The sequence below is a fragment of the Molossus molossus genome, unplaced genomic scaffold, assembly GCF_014108415.1.
Source record: "Molossus molossus isolate mMolMol1 unplaced genomic scaffold, mMolMol1.p scaffold_m16_p_1, whole genome shotgun sequence".
In the NCBI taxonomy this organism is placed as follows: Eukaryota; Metazoa; Chordata; class Mammalia; order Chiroptera; family Molossidae; genus Molossus; species Molossus molossus.
The window spans coordinates 2,130,351-2,148,460 of record NW_023425344.1 but is presented as its reverse complement, the minus strand read 5'-3'; the positions used below and the strand labels follow the sequence as shown (position 1 = coordinate 2,148,460).

Genomic DNA, 18,110 nt, shown 5'->3' with positions numbered 1-18,110 from the left:
ACGTTCTGGCGCCCCCGCTCCCCAGGCAGGGTGATGCAGGGTGATGCCGGGGTCCACGGTCTGGCCCCCCACTCCCCAGGCAGGGTGATGCAGGGTGATGCAGGGTGATGCCGGGGTCCACGGTCTGGCCCCCCCCCTCGCTCCCCAGGCAGGGTGATGCCGGGGTCCACGGTCTGGCCCCCCGCCCCCCAGGCAGGGTGATGCAGGGTGATGCCGGGGTCCATGGTCTGGCCTGCGGCTCGGACCCAGAGCTCCACCTCTGCTCCCCTCCAGCCCAGCGGAGCACACCCCTCCAGGCCGGAGCTGCGCTGTCCCTAAGGGCGCCAGGAGGCCCCTTGGCAGTGGGGGAGGGAGGGGCTCTGAGCCAGGGATTTCCCCTCCTCCACCCTGCAGCTCTAGTCCGGATGTTCAGGGGTCTCTAGGAACCCCGGAGGTTTGGGGACCTTGCAGGGCCACACCCTGGACGTCAGTCAGCTCCCATCTCTGATTCCAAAAGCATCCAAAATAAGTGGACAGTGCAGAGGTGGGGGGCAGCACCCCAGAACAGCCATGAAAAGCAGTGCGCCCTCCTCAAGGGGCTACATTCGGGCAGGGATAAGGGGGAAGAGATCAAGTGTCCTCCGAACCCGAAGCCGCAGGCAGGAGGGCTGCCGTTCCGGGGCCGTGTGTCTACCTTGTCCAGATGCTTAGGGCCGGTTCCCGCCACTCAGAGAGGGGACATGATGCTCAGCGCTAGGGTGCCAGGTCTCCCTCCCAGGCTGACCCACCGCGGCCAACCCCGGACAGGTTCGGAGCTGTGGGTTGGAGTCCCAGGAGCTGGATGCGGAGCTGTTTCTGGGGAGCTGAGAGGGAAGGTCCCTGGTGGACCACAAGCTGGATTCTGATGCTCTGGTTGTCTTGCCAGGGCCTAATGTAGAGCAGGGTCACCCCAGGCCTGGGAAGCGGCTCTGTGTCCCCTGAACACCCTCCCCCGACCCGTGTCACCTGTGTGGCTGCCAGCCGTCTTTCCCAGAGCAGTTGCCCAGCTACAGAGCCCCATTCATGCACCCCACACGTCCCAGGCCCCAGGGGCTGGCCTGGACAGCTGGCACGGGGCTGGGTGGCGGCAGGGGGCTGTGGCCACCGCCACATCCGCCACCCCAGGCGCCTGGCACTTGGTCATCCCTGAGGGGAGGGACAGTGCTGCATGCCTGAGGGCTGGCCCTGGCCCAGGCTGCTGCCACGCCTGGCAGCTGCACCTGCTCCTGCCCCAGGAGATTCGGCCTGCAGCCGGCAGACAGCTCCCCTCCCCCTCCCCGCCACCAGGGCCGCGGAAGGCAGGGAGCGCTTCCAGCCCGGCTCCAGATGCTGGGTTGGCTCTGGGCCTCTGCTCCTCGGTTCCTGCTGTGAGTTGTGTCCCCCCAATTCACGTGTTGAAGCCCAACCCTTCGTGTGATGGTGTTGGGGGTCAGGGCATTTGGGAGGTGATCAGGTCATGAGGGTGGAGCCCCTATGAAGGGGTGACTGTAGAGACAGAGGAGGACACAGCAAGAAGGCGGCCACCTGCTCACCTGGAAAGCTCTCCCCAGAACCCCATCTCTGATGTCCGGCCTCTGGAACTGTGGGAAACATGCCCACCGCGTGGCCACCCAGGCCTTGGTGCTCGCTGGGTCCAGCAGCCGGAGCTGAGTTTCCCGGCTGTACAGCCGGAAGTGAAGGCTGCGAGTAGCAGGAACTCACTCTGCCCGCCGGTGCAGGAGGATGTTGCTGGAAGAATATCAGCCTCTGGCAGAGCCCAGGGGAGGCCGGAGCACCAGCGGGAGCCCTGGGGGATGGGCAGCAGCCACGCTCCTGAGACTGGACGCCACCCAGCCGTGCAGCACCGCACGCTGGACTCCACAGCCCTGGGGCTGGCTGCCGTCCTCCAAGAAGCAGTGGGTCATGGCTGCACTGACCAAGGGGCTGCACAGCCCAGCCAAGGACACTGCCACCGCCAGACTCCATGGCCACAGGGCACTGTTGCCCATCAGTGACCTTGCAGCTACAGGACCTGGTGCCAGACACAGCACCTGCCACTCACCTCCCACATGAACTTAAAGCTCAGCTCCCTCTCCAGCCTGACGTCACCAGGATGGGCCCCAAAGGAGGGTCTTTCACAGTGCGCGTGGGTTGTACGCAGAGATGACTGGGCCCAGGGATGGGCTGCCTGGCCTCGCATTTCCAGGTCCTCTGTGTGCTGGAGAAAAGCACTTGCCACCTGACCGTGGCGAGGACTGTGCCCCGTGTCCACCCAAGCCCTGCACTCATTGCATCCTGGCGCCCTCGGTTAGGTTCTGCCAGTGGCACGTGGGTGGAAGTGATGACCCCGCCACACGCGTCTGGCACCTATGGACCGAATCCTATGTTGAAACATTAACCCCCACGTGGGGTCTTTAAATGAGGTCAGCCCGGCTGGTGTGGCTCCGGGGTTGAGCATCAACCCACGCACCAAGAGGTCGCCAGTTCGATTCCTGGTCAGGCCACATGCCCAGGTTGTGGGACCAATTCCTAGTGGGGGGCATGCGGGAGGCAGCCAATCGATGTTCTCTCTCATCGATGTCTCTCTCTCTCTCCCTCTCCCTTCCTCTCTCTAAAGTCAATAAAGAAGAAAAAGTGTAAAGCTAAACGAGGTCATAGGGCAGAGCCCTGATCCCATCCTCACTGGTATTAGTACAGGGAGACAAGGCAGAGAGAGACCGTGGAGGACACAGCAGGCAGGCACCTCTGCAAGCCAGGAGGAGCCTGTCACCTGAGCCAGCCGGAGGGGCCTCGAGCTCGGGCTTCAGCTCCAGCACGGTGAGGAAGAAGTTCTGCTGTTTCAGCCCCAGGCTGTGGCAGCTGAGCTGACTGGTAGACTGTGGTCGAGTCCTTGGGAAAACAGCTGCAAATATCTCCCTCCCCTCAGCACACCCCTTGGAATGAGAGAACACCTCCTCCCACTAAAAAGTGGAGTCTCTCTCGCTACCTGGAATCTGGCTTTGCCATGGAAATGCTCACATCCACTCTTTCTTTTAGAGTTCAGCCTCTACCACGTGCATAAGCCCAGGCCAGCTTGCTGGATGATGAAAGAGATGTGGCCTGCCCCCCCCCCCCCACCCAGGGCCCCAGCCAACAGCCCGTCAGCCCCCAGGAGCAGAAGGGCCCAAGACCCACTGACAACCCTGCTGTGTGAAGGAGCCAGCCCAGAACTGTGAGCTGAATACACAGCTGTTGTCCTACGTCACGGAGTTTTGGGGTCATTTGTGATACAAAGGGCTCTGATGTGGAATGTCTGGTGTAGGATGACCAGCCTCAGGGGACATGCAAGAAGTCCAACACACAGCCAGCGGGCTCGGAGGAAGGGGAGAAATCCATGGTGACACACAGCACAGCAGAGGCAAAGACATCATAGAAGTCGCCAGAGGAAAAAAGTTATTTACAAAAGAACAATTAGATTTGCAGCCGATTTCTCAGCCTTCGCAATGGAAGCCAGAAGACAGTGGAATGCCCTCCAAGTGCTGGCAGAAAATAAGCAGCTACGCCTGAGATTGAACGACGAGAGAACACCATGAACAACGTGAGGGCAGTATGGCACCTTAGATAAATTCCTAAACGTGTAACTTCCTATCATGGGCTCAAGAAGAAACAGAATTCTCAACCAATCCTGTAACTATTAAGATATTGATTGGTAGTTAAATATCGTCCTGTAAAGAAAACAGTGGGCCCAAGGAATTTTATAGATGCTTCCAGCGTTATACAGATGACAGGGGAGCCTCGTGAGCTCATGCTTTGCGGCTGGTATGGCCTCGACGACAGCCATTCACGTGCACAAGGAAGGGAAATTACAGGCAAATCTCACTCAGAAACCTCAACATCAGGTCCTCAACAAAATATAAATAAATCTGAAAAGGCGTATGAAAGGAAATACAGCATCTATCAATAGCCGGGCCCTCGCGGGCTGACAGGACCTTAGGATGACTCGAACGGGTTTACTCACAGAGGCAGCACTGCGGAGGGACCACCACGGGAAACTCTGCAGCCCTGGGCGAGTGGCCGGAACTGCCTGAGCAGAGCCATGTGGATGCCTGGGGAGGAGCAGTGGCCTTCAGCGATGGGATCGAGGTGTATGGTTTGCTTGGCCACCGTAACAGAGCGCCCCAGACTGAGGCCTGATGCGACGGAAACCGGGGGGCTCGCCATTCTGGAGGCCAGTGGACCCAGACCAAGCTGTCCACAGGGAGGGAGAAGCTGCAGGCCTGTCCTTGGCTTGTCGCCAGCTGTCTTCCCCGGGTGACATGTCATGCTGTCTTCCTTCTGTGTGTCTCGGTGCCCACATGTCCCTTTCTTATAAGGATACACTTGCACTGAATCAGGGCCCACCCTAGTGACCTCATGTTAACCTGATCACTGTTGTAAAGGCCCTCTCTCCAAATAAGGTCACATTCTGAGGGACTGGGCGTCAGAATGCCAACATATGTGCTTTAGGAGGACACCACCTGTACTGCTGACGTGACCCCGAAAGGAGGGAGCCAGGGACGTCAATACTCAACCTCAGTCTCCTCCTTCTCCCACCTCCTGCTGGGCTCCCTGCTGACCCAACAAGAACCAGCGGGCACAGTTCATTGATGCAGTCCGCAGATCAGCCCCGGGGGCCGGGCATACGTGGGGGCAGGGCCGCTCGGCAAATGGAAGATGCCGGGCCTGCACTCTCACCCAGGAATGCAAGGCTGGCTCGACTCCAGACGCTATAATGTGAGTCACCTCTTTCACACATCTGCACTCCACACTCAGGGGAGAAGGGTCACCTCACGTCAGGGGAGATGTCGTGGGCCCGGGCTGTGCCTGGGTCGAGGGTAGTGGGACAGGCAGGGTGGACTGTGCTCTTGGGAGCATTTTTATTGCCAGTGGGCAGGAAATGGCAAGGGGGCAGCATGCCCCTGGGGGCTCTCAGGAGGTATCCGAAGGCCGCTTAGGGGGCCGAATCCGGTCGTTGATCCAGTCCACATACTTGGCCACACGGGTGTAGACGCCAGGCTTGTTGAGCCGCCCGCAGCCGTCACCCCAGCTGATGATGCCGTACAGGTAGGCCACCCCGTTCTTCTCGCAGACCAGGGGCCCACCTGAGTCCCCCTGCAGCAGAGCTGCCGGTCAGGGCCAGGGCCGCGCGGGGACCCGTGGCTCAGCTCCTCGGGCCTGGAAACAGCCCCGCCAGCCCCTCCTGCCCCTGGCCTCCCTCACCCCAACCCACGAACTCCCCCAAGAACGCTCTGATGCTCCCTTGTGACACGGAGCTTCCAGGGCCTTTCGGAGGACTTTCTGACAGCTTGGGGACAGATGGCAAAGATATCTATTTCCAAGTAAGTGTGTTGTCCACCTTTCCCCGAGCCTCACAGACAGGACGTCCTCTCGCTTCAGGCTGGGGTGACAGGGCCTGGCCAGTCGTTCTGGGTCCTGAAGCCCCGCCCCGGCTCCCTCTCGCCTCCACGCCAGCAGTGCGCGCCTCTGTCTGGCTGCCCCACTGCCCACAGCAAGGCCCATGTGGACCAGGTGCCCCTGTGTTCTGGCATGTGCTGTCCTCCGACTCTCACCCTCACCCCCACTCAAAACACCCTCCTCACTTCCTGGCAAACTCCTAGTCACCCCTCAGGACAAGTGCAAATGCCCCCTCCTCCACGAAGCTACTCTTGACTTCCACCAAGGGTCCAGCGTCGAGCCCCCACCCCACCCTACCCTCTTGCCACATCTGAGTTATGTGACCTGGGAAGAGGGGTCGGCCCTCTCTGGGCCTGTTCCCGCAGATATAACATGGGGAGAAGTGGCTTCCCCAACCTCAGGGTTGCCTAAACAAGGTCCTCGCTGTGGAGCCCTGGAGAGGGGAGCTGCTGGCACTGGCTGAGGGACCAGCCCCCAGGGAGAACTCTGGATGAACAGGTGTGGTCCCTGAGGTCACGTGGCCAGCCCTGTGCTCGGTTTGGACAGCTGGGATGTGTCAGGCTTGGTGACCCGGCTCTTCCCTGGGCCTCGGTCTCCCGACCTGTGTGAGGGGGTGTCTCTCTGCCTCACCATGGGGCCTTCCCGCAGTGGGGGGGATGGGGTGGGGAGGGGGTGGGTGTGCTCTCTTCCTTGGCTCCCTGCTGGCCCTGTGGGTCAGGGTCCCTCTGCCCAGGGTGCAGGTCTGAGGCTGGGCTACCTGGCAGGCGTCAGACTTGCAGTCGAAGTAGCCAGCGCACAGCATGTTGGGGCTGATGTCCGCCCCGTACACCTCGGGGCTGCTGCACTTGTGGTCGGCCACCAGGGGCACCAGCGCCTCCTGCAGGGAGCTGGAGTAGCCACTCACGTCTGCAGACAGGGACACCGTGGTGGTGGGCAAGGCCCTCGGGCACTGCTCCCCTGGGAACCACACTGGCCAGCGGCCCCACCCCCACTCACTCTCGTCTTGGTGGCCCCAGCCCGCAATCTGGCACTTGTGCCCGGCAGGAAAGGGACTGCTGGGCTCAGGCAGGCAGAGGGGCTGGACGAACTGGGAGCGGACAGCACAGCGGTCCCCCTTCTTCTTCAGCCGGATCAGGACTGGGGGGAGAGAAGCCGGAGGTGAGGCTAGATGGGGGGCCATGATAGACACAGCATGGCCACTGGGTTACCCCAGGATGCAGCCTGCTGGGCAACCCAGAAGAGCAAGAAGGCCAGCCCAGGCTCCCCTTGAGGCCACCCCAGATACCCTTGCTGCCCTGCCCTGGACCCCGTAACCCATCCCACTCCGTCCCTCTCCTCTCTGTCCCTCCCACTCACCCCTCCTCACTCACGGCAACTGAGGACTCTCCCAGGAATCTCCGGGTGCCCACCCCCAGCCCCTCTCCTGGCTCTGGTCCTGCTGCACCCCAACATGTCCTGAGCCTCACCAAGGTCATGGTCACTGGGGTTGAACACCGAGTACAGGGGGTACGGGATGTACTTCTCAATGCGAAACGTCTGTGTCACGTCCGTGGTGCGGTTGAAGAAGTGTTGACCCAGGACCACCGAGACACTCTCCCTGCGGGGGCTGTGGGGGGCCGCTGGCAGCATGACTCAAGCCTTCCCCCCTGCCCTCCCTGAGGTCGGCTCTGCCTCCGCCCATGGGGGCCAAGATCCCAGAGGCAGCCCCCGGAGGGCGGCACTGAGCAGGGCTTCTGTGGGGTGCAGGTCCAGGTCCCTTCATCAGGATCCCAGAGACAAGATCCCAGAGGAAAGATCCCAGAGACAAGATCCCAGAGGCAAGATCCCAGAGGCAAGATCCCAGAGGCAAGATCCCAGAGACAACCCCCAGAGGGCGGCACTGAGCAGGACGTCTGCGGGGCGCAGGTCCAGGCCCCTCCGTCAGCCCTCTGTCCCCATCGGAGCCTTCGTTTCCCCCACTCTGGCTCGGCCCTCCTGCCTTGGCCTCCACCTCCAGGCCACTGCGGAACCTTGGCCACTCGGCCCAACCAGGCCTCGGGCCTGCGGGAATGGCTCCCACGCTGAGGTAGCTGATGCCCAGCACACAGAGGGGCTTGGTGCCCTTGGCCCCGCCAGGCTGGAGACCAGTCAAGGACCAGAGCTGGGCTCCCGGGTTCCGCTTAGGCGGCCTCTCAGGGTGGTGGGCCAGTGAGCTCGGGGCTGGGAACACCCAGGCCTTGAGGGGTTAGGGGATCCCAATTCTGCCTGTGTCCCCTCTAAGGAGCAGGTCCCTTCTGTGACCCACCTGGGGGTCCAGGAGTCTGAGCCACCCCCTCAACCTCCTTCCTTCCTGTCCACATCTGTCCTGTCCTGCCCACCAGTTCTGCTTGGCCCAGACCTGTGACCAGCTGTGCTGGGGTCCCCGTGTGCCCCCACCAAGCTTGGCCCCTCTCAGCGCCTCCTTGAAAGTGGGACTGGATGCCTGCTCCCCTCCCTCAGCTTCTTAACCCCCCAAGTCCATACTGGGGAGGCCTCAGTGGTCCCATTTCACAGGCCCAGCAAAGAGCTTGCTGAGGTAACAGAGGTCAACGCAGGACTGTGCCGGCTGCGCACCCCACACGCTGCAGTCCCTGGGGTGACCGTGAGGGTTCACTGCCAACCTCCTAGCCTTCCCTGAGTCGCCACTGTCAGGCCCGCCCGTTCCCACCAGAACCCCCAGATCTCAGCGCCCCCAGGCACACCTTGGCCCCATCACAGCGGTGAGGGCGGGGGGTCTGCACCCCAGAGCCTCCCATCCCTAGCAACAAGCCCAGCTGGCCTCCCTGCTCAGGCCTGCAGACTGGCGGGGCCTCGGAGTCCAGGAGGGGGGCGGGGCCCGGGTGGGGTCTACACAAGGGATGGCTCCGCCCACCACCCTACTGCGCAGGCGTGGGCTGTTTCTGCCTCCCCCCCCTCTCCCCCAGCATCTGACAGCGGAGCGCCTGCGGCGGCGGGACGGGGCGGGGACGGGGCGGGACGGGGCGGGGACCGGGCGGGGACGGGGCGGGGACAGCCATCCCGGCAGGGACCAGACCAGTCTCCGCAGCCTGAGTCCAGCACCTGGCTGAGCTCCCAGCCTCTCCAGAGGCAGAGGGGCGACGCCAGAGAGCAGGGGGGCCAAAATAAGGAGGTTACCGGTAGGTGGGGCAAACGGGCACCTGGGTGATGGTTGGGCAGAAGTGCGTGGACCGGCAGATGGGTGGGGGGTGGGGGGATGGGGATGGGGTGGAAAGATGCGGATGGTGGGGGGATGGCTGGGTGGGGGTAGACATGGACGTGGGGGGTAGACCCGGGTCAGGGACCCTGGGGCCAGCGGCACTGACCTGTTGGAGAAGCAGTGGGCGGCAGACACCACCCAGCAGGTGTGGACGAGGCTCCCAGCACAGAAGCTGTCCCCGATGTAGATGGCGGCCAGCCAGGGGTGGGAGCCGGGCAGCGAGGACGAGCCCCCGATGATGCGAGGCCGGAGGAAGTTCCTCTTCTTGTGCCGCCTGCCACAGGTGTGGCGTCCAGCCGGGGCGTGCCCAGACAGGGTCAGCAGGGCCTGGGTGGGTGGCTGCTCGATTCTGGCGAGGGATTCTAGGGGCGCAGGTCACTAGTCACATGTTCCCAGGCTGCACCCACCTTCCCCACCCTCAGGCTCCCTGGTGGTTCCCCCGCCGCCTACCCCGCCCTGGGCAGCCCCTCTGGACAAGGGTCCAGGGCTCTGGCCCAGCTCTGCCCTCCTGGGCACAGGACTTACTCGGAGCCTCACTTCCTCCTCTGTAGGGAGACAACCCAATCACAGGCTTTGGGGGACCAGAGTGGCCTGGCAGGAGCCTGGGACCCCCGTGCCAAGCCCAGGATGGCCGGAGAGCACAGGGGCAGGGGCCAGAGGGGGAGCTGGCCTCATGGAGTCACTCCCCAGCGTCTGACCCTAGAGGTGCCTGCTGGGCCTCCTACCCATGGTGTTCACGTGGTCTCTGGGGGCACGTGGTCTCTGGGGGCCCTCCCTGATGGTTCGGGTGGGGAAGAGCCTCCCAGAGGACCTGGTGACCAGCCTGCCTGCTCTGACCCTCATTCCAACCCTCTCGTGGCCTTGGGCCAGCCCTACCCGGGAGCCTCAGTTTCTCCATCTCGCGGATGGGCAGTGGCCCTCCAGAGAGGAGGCCAGGTGAGGGCGCGGGGCCAGCCTCGCCCCCCCAGGAGCAGTGCAGTACCGCAGGCCGCCAGGCGGCAGTATTCCCAGGAGAGAGCCTGGTCCTTCACCACGTAGCACCAGGGCTGCTCGTCCTTGTCGGGGTTCCTGGAGAGGTGGGGCGGTGTCACACTGCTTCTCCGAGAGGGAGGCAGGGAGAGGGATGGGGGGTACCCAGCAGGGCATCCCTTCCACCCCACCCGGAGCAGCCTTCTGCGTGCTCTGCCCAGGGACACAGTGGCCTTGGGGCCGTGGGCCTGACGCCGGGCCTGGCTCCTGTCGCTGGGGCAGCCTCCCAGTCAGAAGGGTCCTGGAGCCCCCAGGACAGACCCTGCCCACCCTGGATGTGGTGGCCTCAGGCGGCCAGGCCAGCGCTGACCGGCAGTAGGCATGGGGGCCGAGGCCGAGCAGGGCCGCGGCGCCCACGGAGTCCACGTGTAGCTCTTGGTACAGCAGGTCGGAGTTCCAGGCCAGGCAGCTGAGGCCCGAGGCTGCTGTGCTGGCCACGCCCCGGTACTCGGTGCCGTTTCCCACGAAGCAGGTCTGGGCAGGCACTGTGGGCAGCAGTGGGCAGCAGTGGGCGGTGAGCCAGGATGAGCAGCCGCCCGACACAGCGGGGCGGCCAACCCACGCAGCTCTGAGCCGGGGGACTCACCGATGTTGCAGAGCCTCCCGGCGTGGCCTGGAGGACAGGCGCACACAGTGGTCCCGGTGGCCACAACCAGGTGGCAGGTGCCCCCGTTCAGACACGGGCTGCTCTGGCAAGCTGCGGGGAGGGCTCGAAGCTCAGCCTTGGGCCTCAGGGCTGGGCGCAGTGTGGGGTCCCGTGCTCGTGGCTGGGTGACCCTCGCTGAGCCCCTTCCCCTGGGTGCGTACAGGGAGGGGCACCCTGTGGGCAGGCTCCTGCCATGCCCCTGCCCGCGCGGTGTACCTGTGTGGGGCGTGTCCTCACACTGCGCCCGGCCGCCCACGCACTCGCACTGCTGCGCTCGGCCCTGGTGCACGCGGGCCCAGCTTTCTCCCGCCTCCAGGTGCTGGTAGCGGGTCTCGTCGAAGCATTTCTCTGGGGACCACACCATGAGTCTCCTGCTCTGCACACCACTGCCCCCAGGCAGGGGCCCCTCCCGGGACACGACCTGGCCCCTCGGCCCCAGGCCCGCTCACCCATGCCGCAGTCCTTGCCAGCGAAGGCCACGGGGCATGTGCAGTGGTAGGACCCAGGGTCCTGGGTGCTGGTGCAGGAACCCCCATTGAGGCAGGGGCTGGAGGCACAGGGATCCAGAGCGGCTGGGGATATGCGGGGGACAGGGGTCTGAGAGCCCGGCCAGCCTGCCCCCCATGTGACCCTCGATGCTTGCCTCCATCGGGCCTGCCTCATTAAATATGCCCCTTCCGGGGTTCCTGGGAGGGTGCGGTGGAGGGAAGGCAGGCCTCCCCGTCCTGCTACAGCCCCACTGGGCGCTCGGACCCTGGCAGGTCGGCCTCTGGTTCTGCGCCCGGCACCCTGGAAGCCTGCGCACCCCTCAGCAGCACAGCCTCTCCTCTGTGACCCGACACTCTGGTAGGCAGGGCTGCCAGCTCCCTGCACACCCCACGGGCCCTCGCCCATCCAGGACTTGGTCAGTGTGGCTGCAGGACCTGGCCTGACCATCAGGGGGAGTTCTGCTCCCAGCAATGGCCAAAGCAACCATGTGGCCCCCAGGAAGGGCGGGGTCCTGCCTGGGAGGGCCTCCCGAGTTGGCTCTCTACTCCTGTGGTCAGGTCCCAGGCTCATGGTCCTCTGCCCCAACCTGGCCCCCAGGCCTACAGTGTGATCAAGCCGGAGGCCCCCTCCTGCTCTGCAGGCAGGAAGCCTGGCCCCAGTCAGCTCTGTCCCCTTGGCCCCACCCCATCAATATGTTGACCTGCTGCCCCAGGCTCACCCGTCCTGGCCCAGCCCCTCCTAGCCTGGACTCAGGCTCCCTCCGCCCCCAGGCACCCACCTGAGCCCTCCCGGGGCTCGGAGGGCTGCGCGCAGTAGCCCCAGGCCCGGTCACGGTCGTAGTTGTGAGTCGTGGCGCACCTGGGGGTAAGGTGTGCGGTGACGGGGCCACCAGGGCCTGCCCACCCGCCGAGGGTGCGGAGCTCTGGGTTCACTGGGTTCACGCACACTCAGCCGCATTCACTCTGGCTCACTCACTCCACCTGCTGGGTGGCAGCTCCCTCTGGAGCAGGAGGGAAGGGGCTGGGGGACCAGAGGCCTTGCCCCAGCCGAGACCCACCACTTCCTGCGGGCACGTCCCTCCAAGGTGCAGGCGTGAAGCAGGCGGCCGCCATAGCGGAAGGGGAACCGGCAGGGCTGCCCGTCCTCGGTGAGCACTGCGGGGCGCCAGAATCAGGGGCTCCCATGCCGGCCCCGGCCCCCCATCGCTCATCCCACTCCCAACCCACCCGTCCAGGTGCAGCCCATCACCTCCTCCAGGAAGCCCCCCTGACCTGACCGACCTGGGCTGCTGGGGGGGGCCGCCCCGAGAGGGGAGGTGAGCCCCTCCCCACGGGGATCCTCTGCCTCTGGGGTGCTCGCGGGTGAGGTCATGGGAGTCACGGAGGTTCCAGGAATAGTGGGGGCCCCAGAGGGCACTGTGGCGTTAGGTCCCTGGGGCTCCGTGTGGTTCTAGGGGGAGCCGAGAGGGTGGTGGCAGCCAGTGTGGGACCGGCTCCCTCACCCCAGACCCTGCCGAGTGGGCTGGTCACAGCCCCAGGCCTCAGATTCCATACTCGGGTCCTCGGATCTTGGAATAGGGACCTGAGGACCCTGGACACCTGAGGGCTCCGCTGGGCCCGAGCCGTCCCCCTCCCGCCAAGCCCAGCAGGTCGGACTGAATTCAGGGCCTGGCGCCATGGCCCCATCCCCCCCCCCCACCTCCAGTCTCAGACCCACGGCCTGTGTCCCTGGGTAGGGGTTCAGGAAGATGGGTCCCCAGGCCCACCCCACCCCCGCCAGCCCAGCACACCCACCTCACCCCGGTGTCCAGCTTCCGCCATGTGGGGCCCCTCCCCCACCCACACCTCCCCCGGCCTCGGCCCCAGGACCCAGAGCGGGCACAGTGCGGTGGGGCAGTGCTCACCCTGCCAGCCTGGGGTTGGGCCCCAAGGGGCGCCAGCAGCAGGAGCAGGAGCGGGAGCAGTGCAGGCGGGGGGCAGGGGCTGGGGACCCAGCACCCCATGGCTCCTGCATGTGCGAGGGCGGCAGGAGTCAGGAGAGCCACAGGGCGGGTGGGTCAAGGCCTCCTGGAAATGATTAACCCTGCTGCACCCCATGCCAGGCGTGTGTCCCCCATATCTGCTGCCCAGCTCACCCCGCCAGGCCCAAAGGGTCCAGCTGGCCCCTCTGGTCTCAGCCAAACTCGTGCTGGACCTGACCACGCCCTTGGGTCTTAGCTTAGAAGCCACCTCCACGAAGTCCCCAGGAAGGCCCGGCAGGCTTGGGCTCCTGCCCCCCCCCCCCCCAGGGCGGGCCCCGCCTGTGTGTGGCTGTCCCTAACCCAGCAGTGGCTGCTATAGGCTCTCTCCAGGACCTGGCCTGCAGGGAGGCTGCTGGGCCACGACCCGCCACAGGCCAGGCACAGAGGAGGCTGGTGTTGCAAACTGTGACCCAGGGTGGGGACCTCTGCTCCCCTCCCAGGATGAGCCTGGGGCAGGGGCCCCCAGGAAGTACAACATGGGGGGTCAGACGGGAGCCACCCTCGGTTTGCCTGACTCAGAGATGCCTCAAAGTGCCCCCCTCTCCTGACCTCCCTCTCTGGTCCCCAGCAGAGCCCTGGCCAGGTCCCAGGGGCCACCAAGGTACTGTCTGAACTGGGCTGGGCAGTGCCCCAAACAGCCGTCCTCCCCACCCACAATGCAGGCTGCCCACACGGGTGCAGTGGAGGCTGGCGCTGCACCCCAACCGTTCCCCCAGTGCAGAGGGAGGGGTGGGTGCTGGGCACAGTGGGTGCTGGTCCTCTTCATTCTGACACCTCCCCTGGGGCTGCTCCCCGGAAGCATCCAGAACCCACAGCCTTGTTGTGCTCTCTGGCCTCTGACAAGCACCCCCTTCCCCACCAACTCAGGAGGAAGGGGTGTGGAGCCCCTCAGCATTGAGCTGTCAATATTGGGGTTCCACCGAGGCAATCTGGGATGATGGTGCCATGTCTGTCTGCTTCAACCCAACGGGCCTGCCACCTGTCCCCTCCTGACTCGGCTCACTGTGGCCTCAGGGCCTTTGCACGGCCCGACACTCTTTCGCAGGCCTTCCACTCAGATAATCCCTCCACAGACAGGCCCTGCCAGACCACCCCTCCAAGGGAGCCGAGAGCGGGCCACGGGCACGCAGCCGAAGGGCCCCGGCGTGCCCGCACAGGCCTGCAGGGACGGTGTGAAGTAGACGCGACCAGGCCTGGCTGCGGGCTCACTTCAAGCCCCGAGAGCTGATTCTTCTCAGTCCTTCCCGACATGGTCATGGAGCCCACAGAACAAGGCCTCCCTGAGGACAGGGCTGGGACCCCACACCCAGCAGGAGGCCAACACTCAGGGTCCTTGAAGACACTTTATTGAGGGAAGGCTGGGTGCCCTGGGGGGCGGGGGCAGGGCCCTGGAGCCCTCTCCTGGTTTGGCTTCCAAGGGCGCGGTGGCCAAGACGGCCCCCCCAAGGCCCTCAGGGTGGGCAGGGCTGCTCCCCAAGCACCGGCCTCCCGAGTGGCAGGCAGCTGGGACGTGCAGTCGGAGGCGGAGGCGGGAGGCCCGCGGCGGGCGGGGCGCGGCGGCCTCAGACGAATGTGGCGTGGTGCGGGCTGGCTCTGGGCTTGGCAGGCCCACCTGGGGCAGGGCTCAGGCTGGGGAGGTCTGATGCTGGGGACCTGCTGGCCTGCGACCTCCGGGGTCCCGTCCGCACCCCTGAAACCCTGCAGCCCAGCCTGGGTGCGGAGCCGGCAACGAGGTCCACGTCGATGATTGTGCTGACCGGGAGGCCTCGGCTGCTGTGGGCCCCACCTCCTGTCACAGGGAGAAAGAGACTGTCACCTGTCTGCCCCACAGCCCTGCAGACACCCAGGGCAGGGGACAGTCCCCACCCACCTGCCTTGCACAGACACCGGCCGTGGGAGACGTTCCCCAGATCCTAAACACATCCGGAGGGCCAGCGGCCCTGGCCTTAGCCTCTGGGCATGTCAGGAGTTGGCGACCGGCCAACCTCAACCTCCGCTAAACAAGCCCCGGCCCCTCAGGCCCCTGCCTCAGGCCCCTGCACGCCCACCGGACAGGCAGAGCCCCTGGCAGACGCCGCACAGTGTGGGCAGGTCCCCAGGCTGGGGTACAGGGCCCAGGTTCTGTGCTGTGGGACCCAGGGGAGCTCCCACTAGTCACAGGGACACCCCGAGCCCCCTGCGCCCAGTCTGTTCCAGGCCAGCCTGGGCCCTCAAAAGCTGTTCAGCACCTGGGCTCCAGCAACTGCCCCCAGCGTGCCACCGTCATCCCCCCCCCCCCGGCCCCCCGCCCATGACACCGAGCTGTGCCCTGCCGGGGCTGTAGTACAAGGTGTGCGGTGTGCTGCGGGAGTGAGGATCGATGTGCCCTGCAGAGGGGCAGGGAGGGCAGGGGGACTGGAGAGGGCGGGGACCGGGCCCCACAGGGCTGCAGGCCCGCTCGGAGGTCCAGCCAGCAGAGCTGTGAGGGAGAACTGTCCCCGGCCTCATCTTGCCCTGACCCCCACCCCAGGCTAGTGTGGCCCCTAACGCCTCCTGGGGGGCTGACTGCAGGGCTTACCCTTAGGCCGAGGGGCTGCTGGAGAGGCGGTAAGTGGGTCCCAAGTGACAGGCCCCTGGCCCGGGCTGGGGGAGGACCAAGCACTGGTGGGTGTTCAGGATGGGACCCGCCCTCGGGGCAAGGCCCCCACAGACACCGGCCTCCCCCGCAGACCTCACGGCCAGCTTCTCCACAGGACGCAAGACCAAGCTCCTGGGCCCCACAACCTCCCAGCCCGGCACCAGGCTGCCCGCCTGCTGGTTGCTTCAGGCCCATGTCTTCGCCTTCACAGACTCGAGTCCTGCCCAGCACCAGCCCTGGGCCTTGCGCGGTGCCTACCCAGAGGCAGCCTGCCCCTCCTCCTGGCTGCGCAGTGCCCAGGCTGCCCCTCCTCACCCCCGGGAGTTCTCGGAAACTCCCTCGTAAGCTTCTAGACCCTGGGTGGGCAGCCCCAACACTGCACATGACCTCTGGCTTGCCTGCGCCGGGGGCCCTGCACAGAGCCCTGCCCCAGGTGCAGCCCCAGGCACCAGCCCGGGGGCACTCGCAGACCCCTCAGCCAGCTGCTCTGCTCACCCCGAGGGTGGGGTGTGGGGGTGCGGGGGCGGTCCCTGGCATATCCACAGGGATGTCGGTGAGCCTAGGGCCAAGGACTCTAGTGCCCGTCGGGACGGGGGAGCCCCGGCCTATGACCCGCAGCGAACAGGCTGCAGGAGGGCCAGCCTGCCTGACGACCTCCCTGGCCGTGGTGCCCCTGGCCTGGCCGGGGAGGTGAGCCTCTCCCTCTGTGGGTCCGAGGCTCGGCACGAGAGTGGACAGCCGCACGGTCAGCCTGTCCTTCCCCGCTGCTCCGTGGCCCCTACATCTCCAGACCCCACTGCACCCCAGGTCTCCACAAGCGCCCCCACAGGCCTGCCAGGCAGTGTCCTCTCAACGACGAGTCCACGAGAGCACAGGGACCGCTCTGCGGCACATCGGTGCCAGGGCACCGGCTGCGGATGCCCCCCCGGGGCTGCTCTGGCCAGAGGTGTCGCACTCAAATCAGGGGAAGCTGCTCATCCTGAGGTCCAGGGGCCTGTCCTTGGTCCTTCAGCAAATGCTCGGCTGGGGCCTGCCCCAGGGCCACCGCGTCCCAGCGTGTCACTGGGTCCCAGCGGCTCAGGGTGGGCGATGGAGTGGGGTCATCCCGCACTCTCAGGCCCCCTTGGGGCCCTGTCTGCTGCTGCGGGACCTGGGACCCCACACACGTTCAGGAGCCTGCCGGGGGACAGGATCAGACACAGGCCCCGAGCAGGACAGCTCAGTTGACTCAGGACAGGGAGGGACTCCTGTCTCTGGAACAGGGCAGCGGGTGCGCGGGCCGAGGACGTGCACGTCACAGGCAGGGCGGCCGAGGTGCAGGCCCGGCCCGGCCTTCTGAGGGAATGTCGGCCCCAGGCCTGTGACTCGGGACAGGGAGGGACTCCTGTCTCTGGAACAGGGCAGCCGGCGCGCGGGCCGAGGACGTGCACGTCACAGGCAGGGCGGCCGAGGTGAGGCCCGGCCCTGCCTTCTGAGGGAATGTCGGCCCCAGGCCTGTGACTCGGTGGCAGGGACCCAGCCCTGGAGCAGCCGCCAGCCCGCTCCGGGAGCGACAGCGACACAGACGACCCCAGGGCTCCGGGGTTGCCGTTTCCAAAGGGAGCCTGGTTCCGCTTGCGTCTGTGTCCCCACCCCTCGGACACAGAGGCACCGTGGGAGCCGGGCCTCGTCTCCTGACCCTCTGGTCGCCTGCTGACCCCCTCCCCGAGGCTCCCAAATTCGGCTGACCCAATTCTGTGGTTGCCACTCTGCAGGCAGCCCCCCAAGGGCCCAGCTGGGACACCCACTGCAGTGCGGGGCCTGGGGAGCCCCTCCCTCTGCCCGATGGGCAGCCCACCCACCCACTGCTCTGTGTCCCCCAGGCCACCCCTCTGTCCACTAGTGTTCTCTGCACCGGCAGCCACATCTGCTCTCGTCCCCAAGACCTCACGTCAGGGAAAGGTGGTGGTGGAGTCAAGACCCTCCTCTTGGGTACAGTGGGGTACAGGGCCGCACTGCTGGGCCAGGGCGGGGCACAGCCTGACCCCGGCCACCTCTAGGTCCCCTGGGGATCTAGCCCCAGGTGCCTGTCCCAGGCCTCTTCCGCTCCCAGAGGGACCCTCCTTGTCTCTTCTGCTCTGAATCATCTCTAGCCGGGTCCTTTATGTCTTTCAAGGCCATCTTGCCACTTCCTCCGTGAAGTCTCCCAGGATGCCCCTCAGATGCTCTCACATCCCAAGGAAACATGGGCACAGCTGAACTGGAAAATACGGGGAGGGGAGGGGCCAGGGCAGGGACTCCACGGTCCACCCTCAGTTGCCAGCCCTCTGGGCCCCCATCCCATTCCGCTTGCTTCCTCGGAGGCTGACGGGATCCCCGTGGGAAGAGCTGGACCGCCCCGCCCAAAGCCCTGGTTCTCCTTGGGACCTCCACTCGCCCGCAGCCAGTGGTGACTGACAGGGTGGGGCGGGGTGAGAGCTCACTCAGCAAGTGTGCGCTGAGCCCGGGAGCCAGATGCAATGCTGGGCCAGGGCCGTCCGCGGGAGGGCGGCCACACCGGGCAGGCAGTGGACCCCGAGGGCTCTGGCACTCGCCAGCCCCACCTGGCCGGGCCAGCACCCTGTGCTGTGCTGGGGGGCATGGGTCATGCTGGAGCCACTGGGGG

The 18,110-nt window shown here is 65.7% G+C and overlaps 1 protein-coding gene across 1 annotated transcript; it reads right to left on the bottom strand.

Annotated features, from left to right (window-relative positions):
* Positions 1–4,944: 4,944 nt before the first annotated feature.
* Positions 4,945–12,831, bottom strand: HGFAC (HGF activator). Its single transcript, XM_036243682.1, has 14 exons — positions 12,733–12,831; positions 12,101–12,278; positions 11,887–11,983; positions 11,608–11,687; positions 10,790–10,912; positions 10,557–10,688; positions 10,281–10,391; positions 10,005–10,179; positions 9,648–9,733; positions 8,772–9,027; positions 6,897–7,036; positions 6,427–6,567; positions 6,188–6,336; positions 4,945–5,127 (listed from the first exon to the last, which is right to left on the bottom strand). Exons 1-14 carry the CDS (start codon positions 12,829–12,831, stop codon positions 4,945–4,947), a joined length of 1,950 nt encoding a protein of 649 aa, XP_036099575.1.
* Between the last annotated feature and the right edge of the window lie 5,279 nt (positions 12,832–18,110).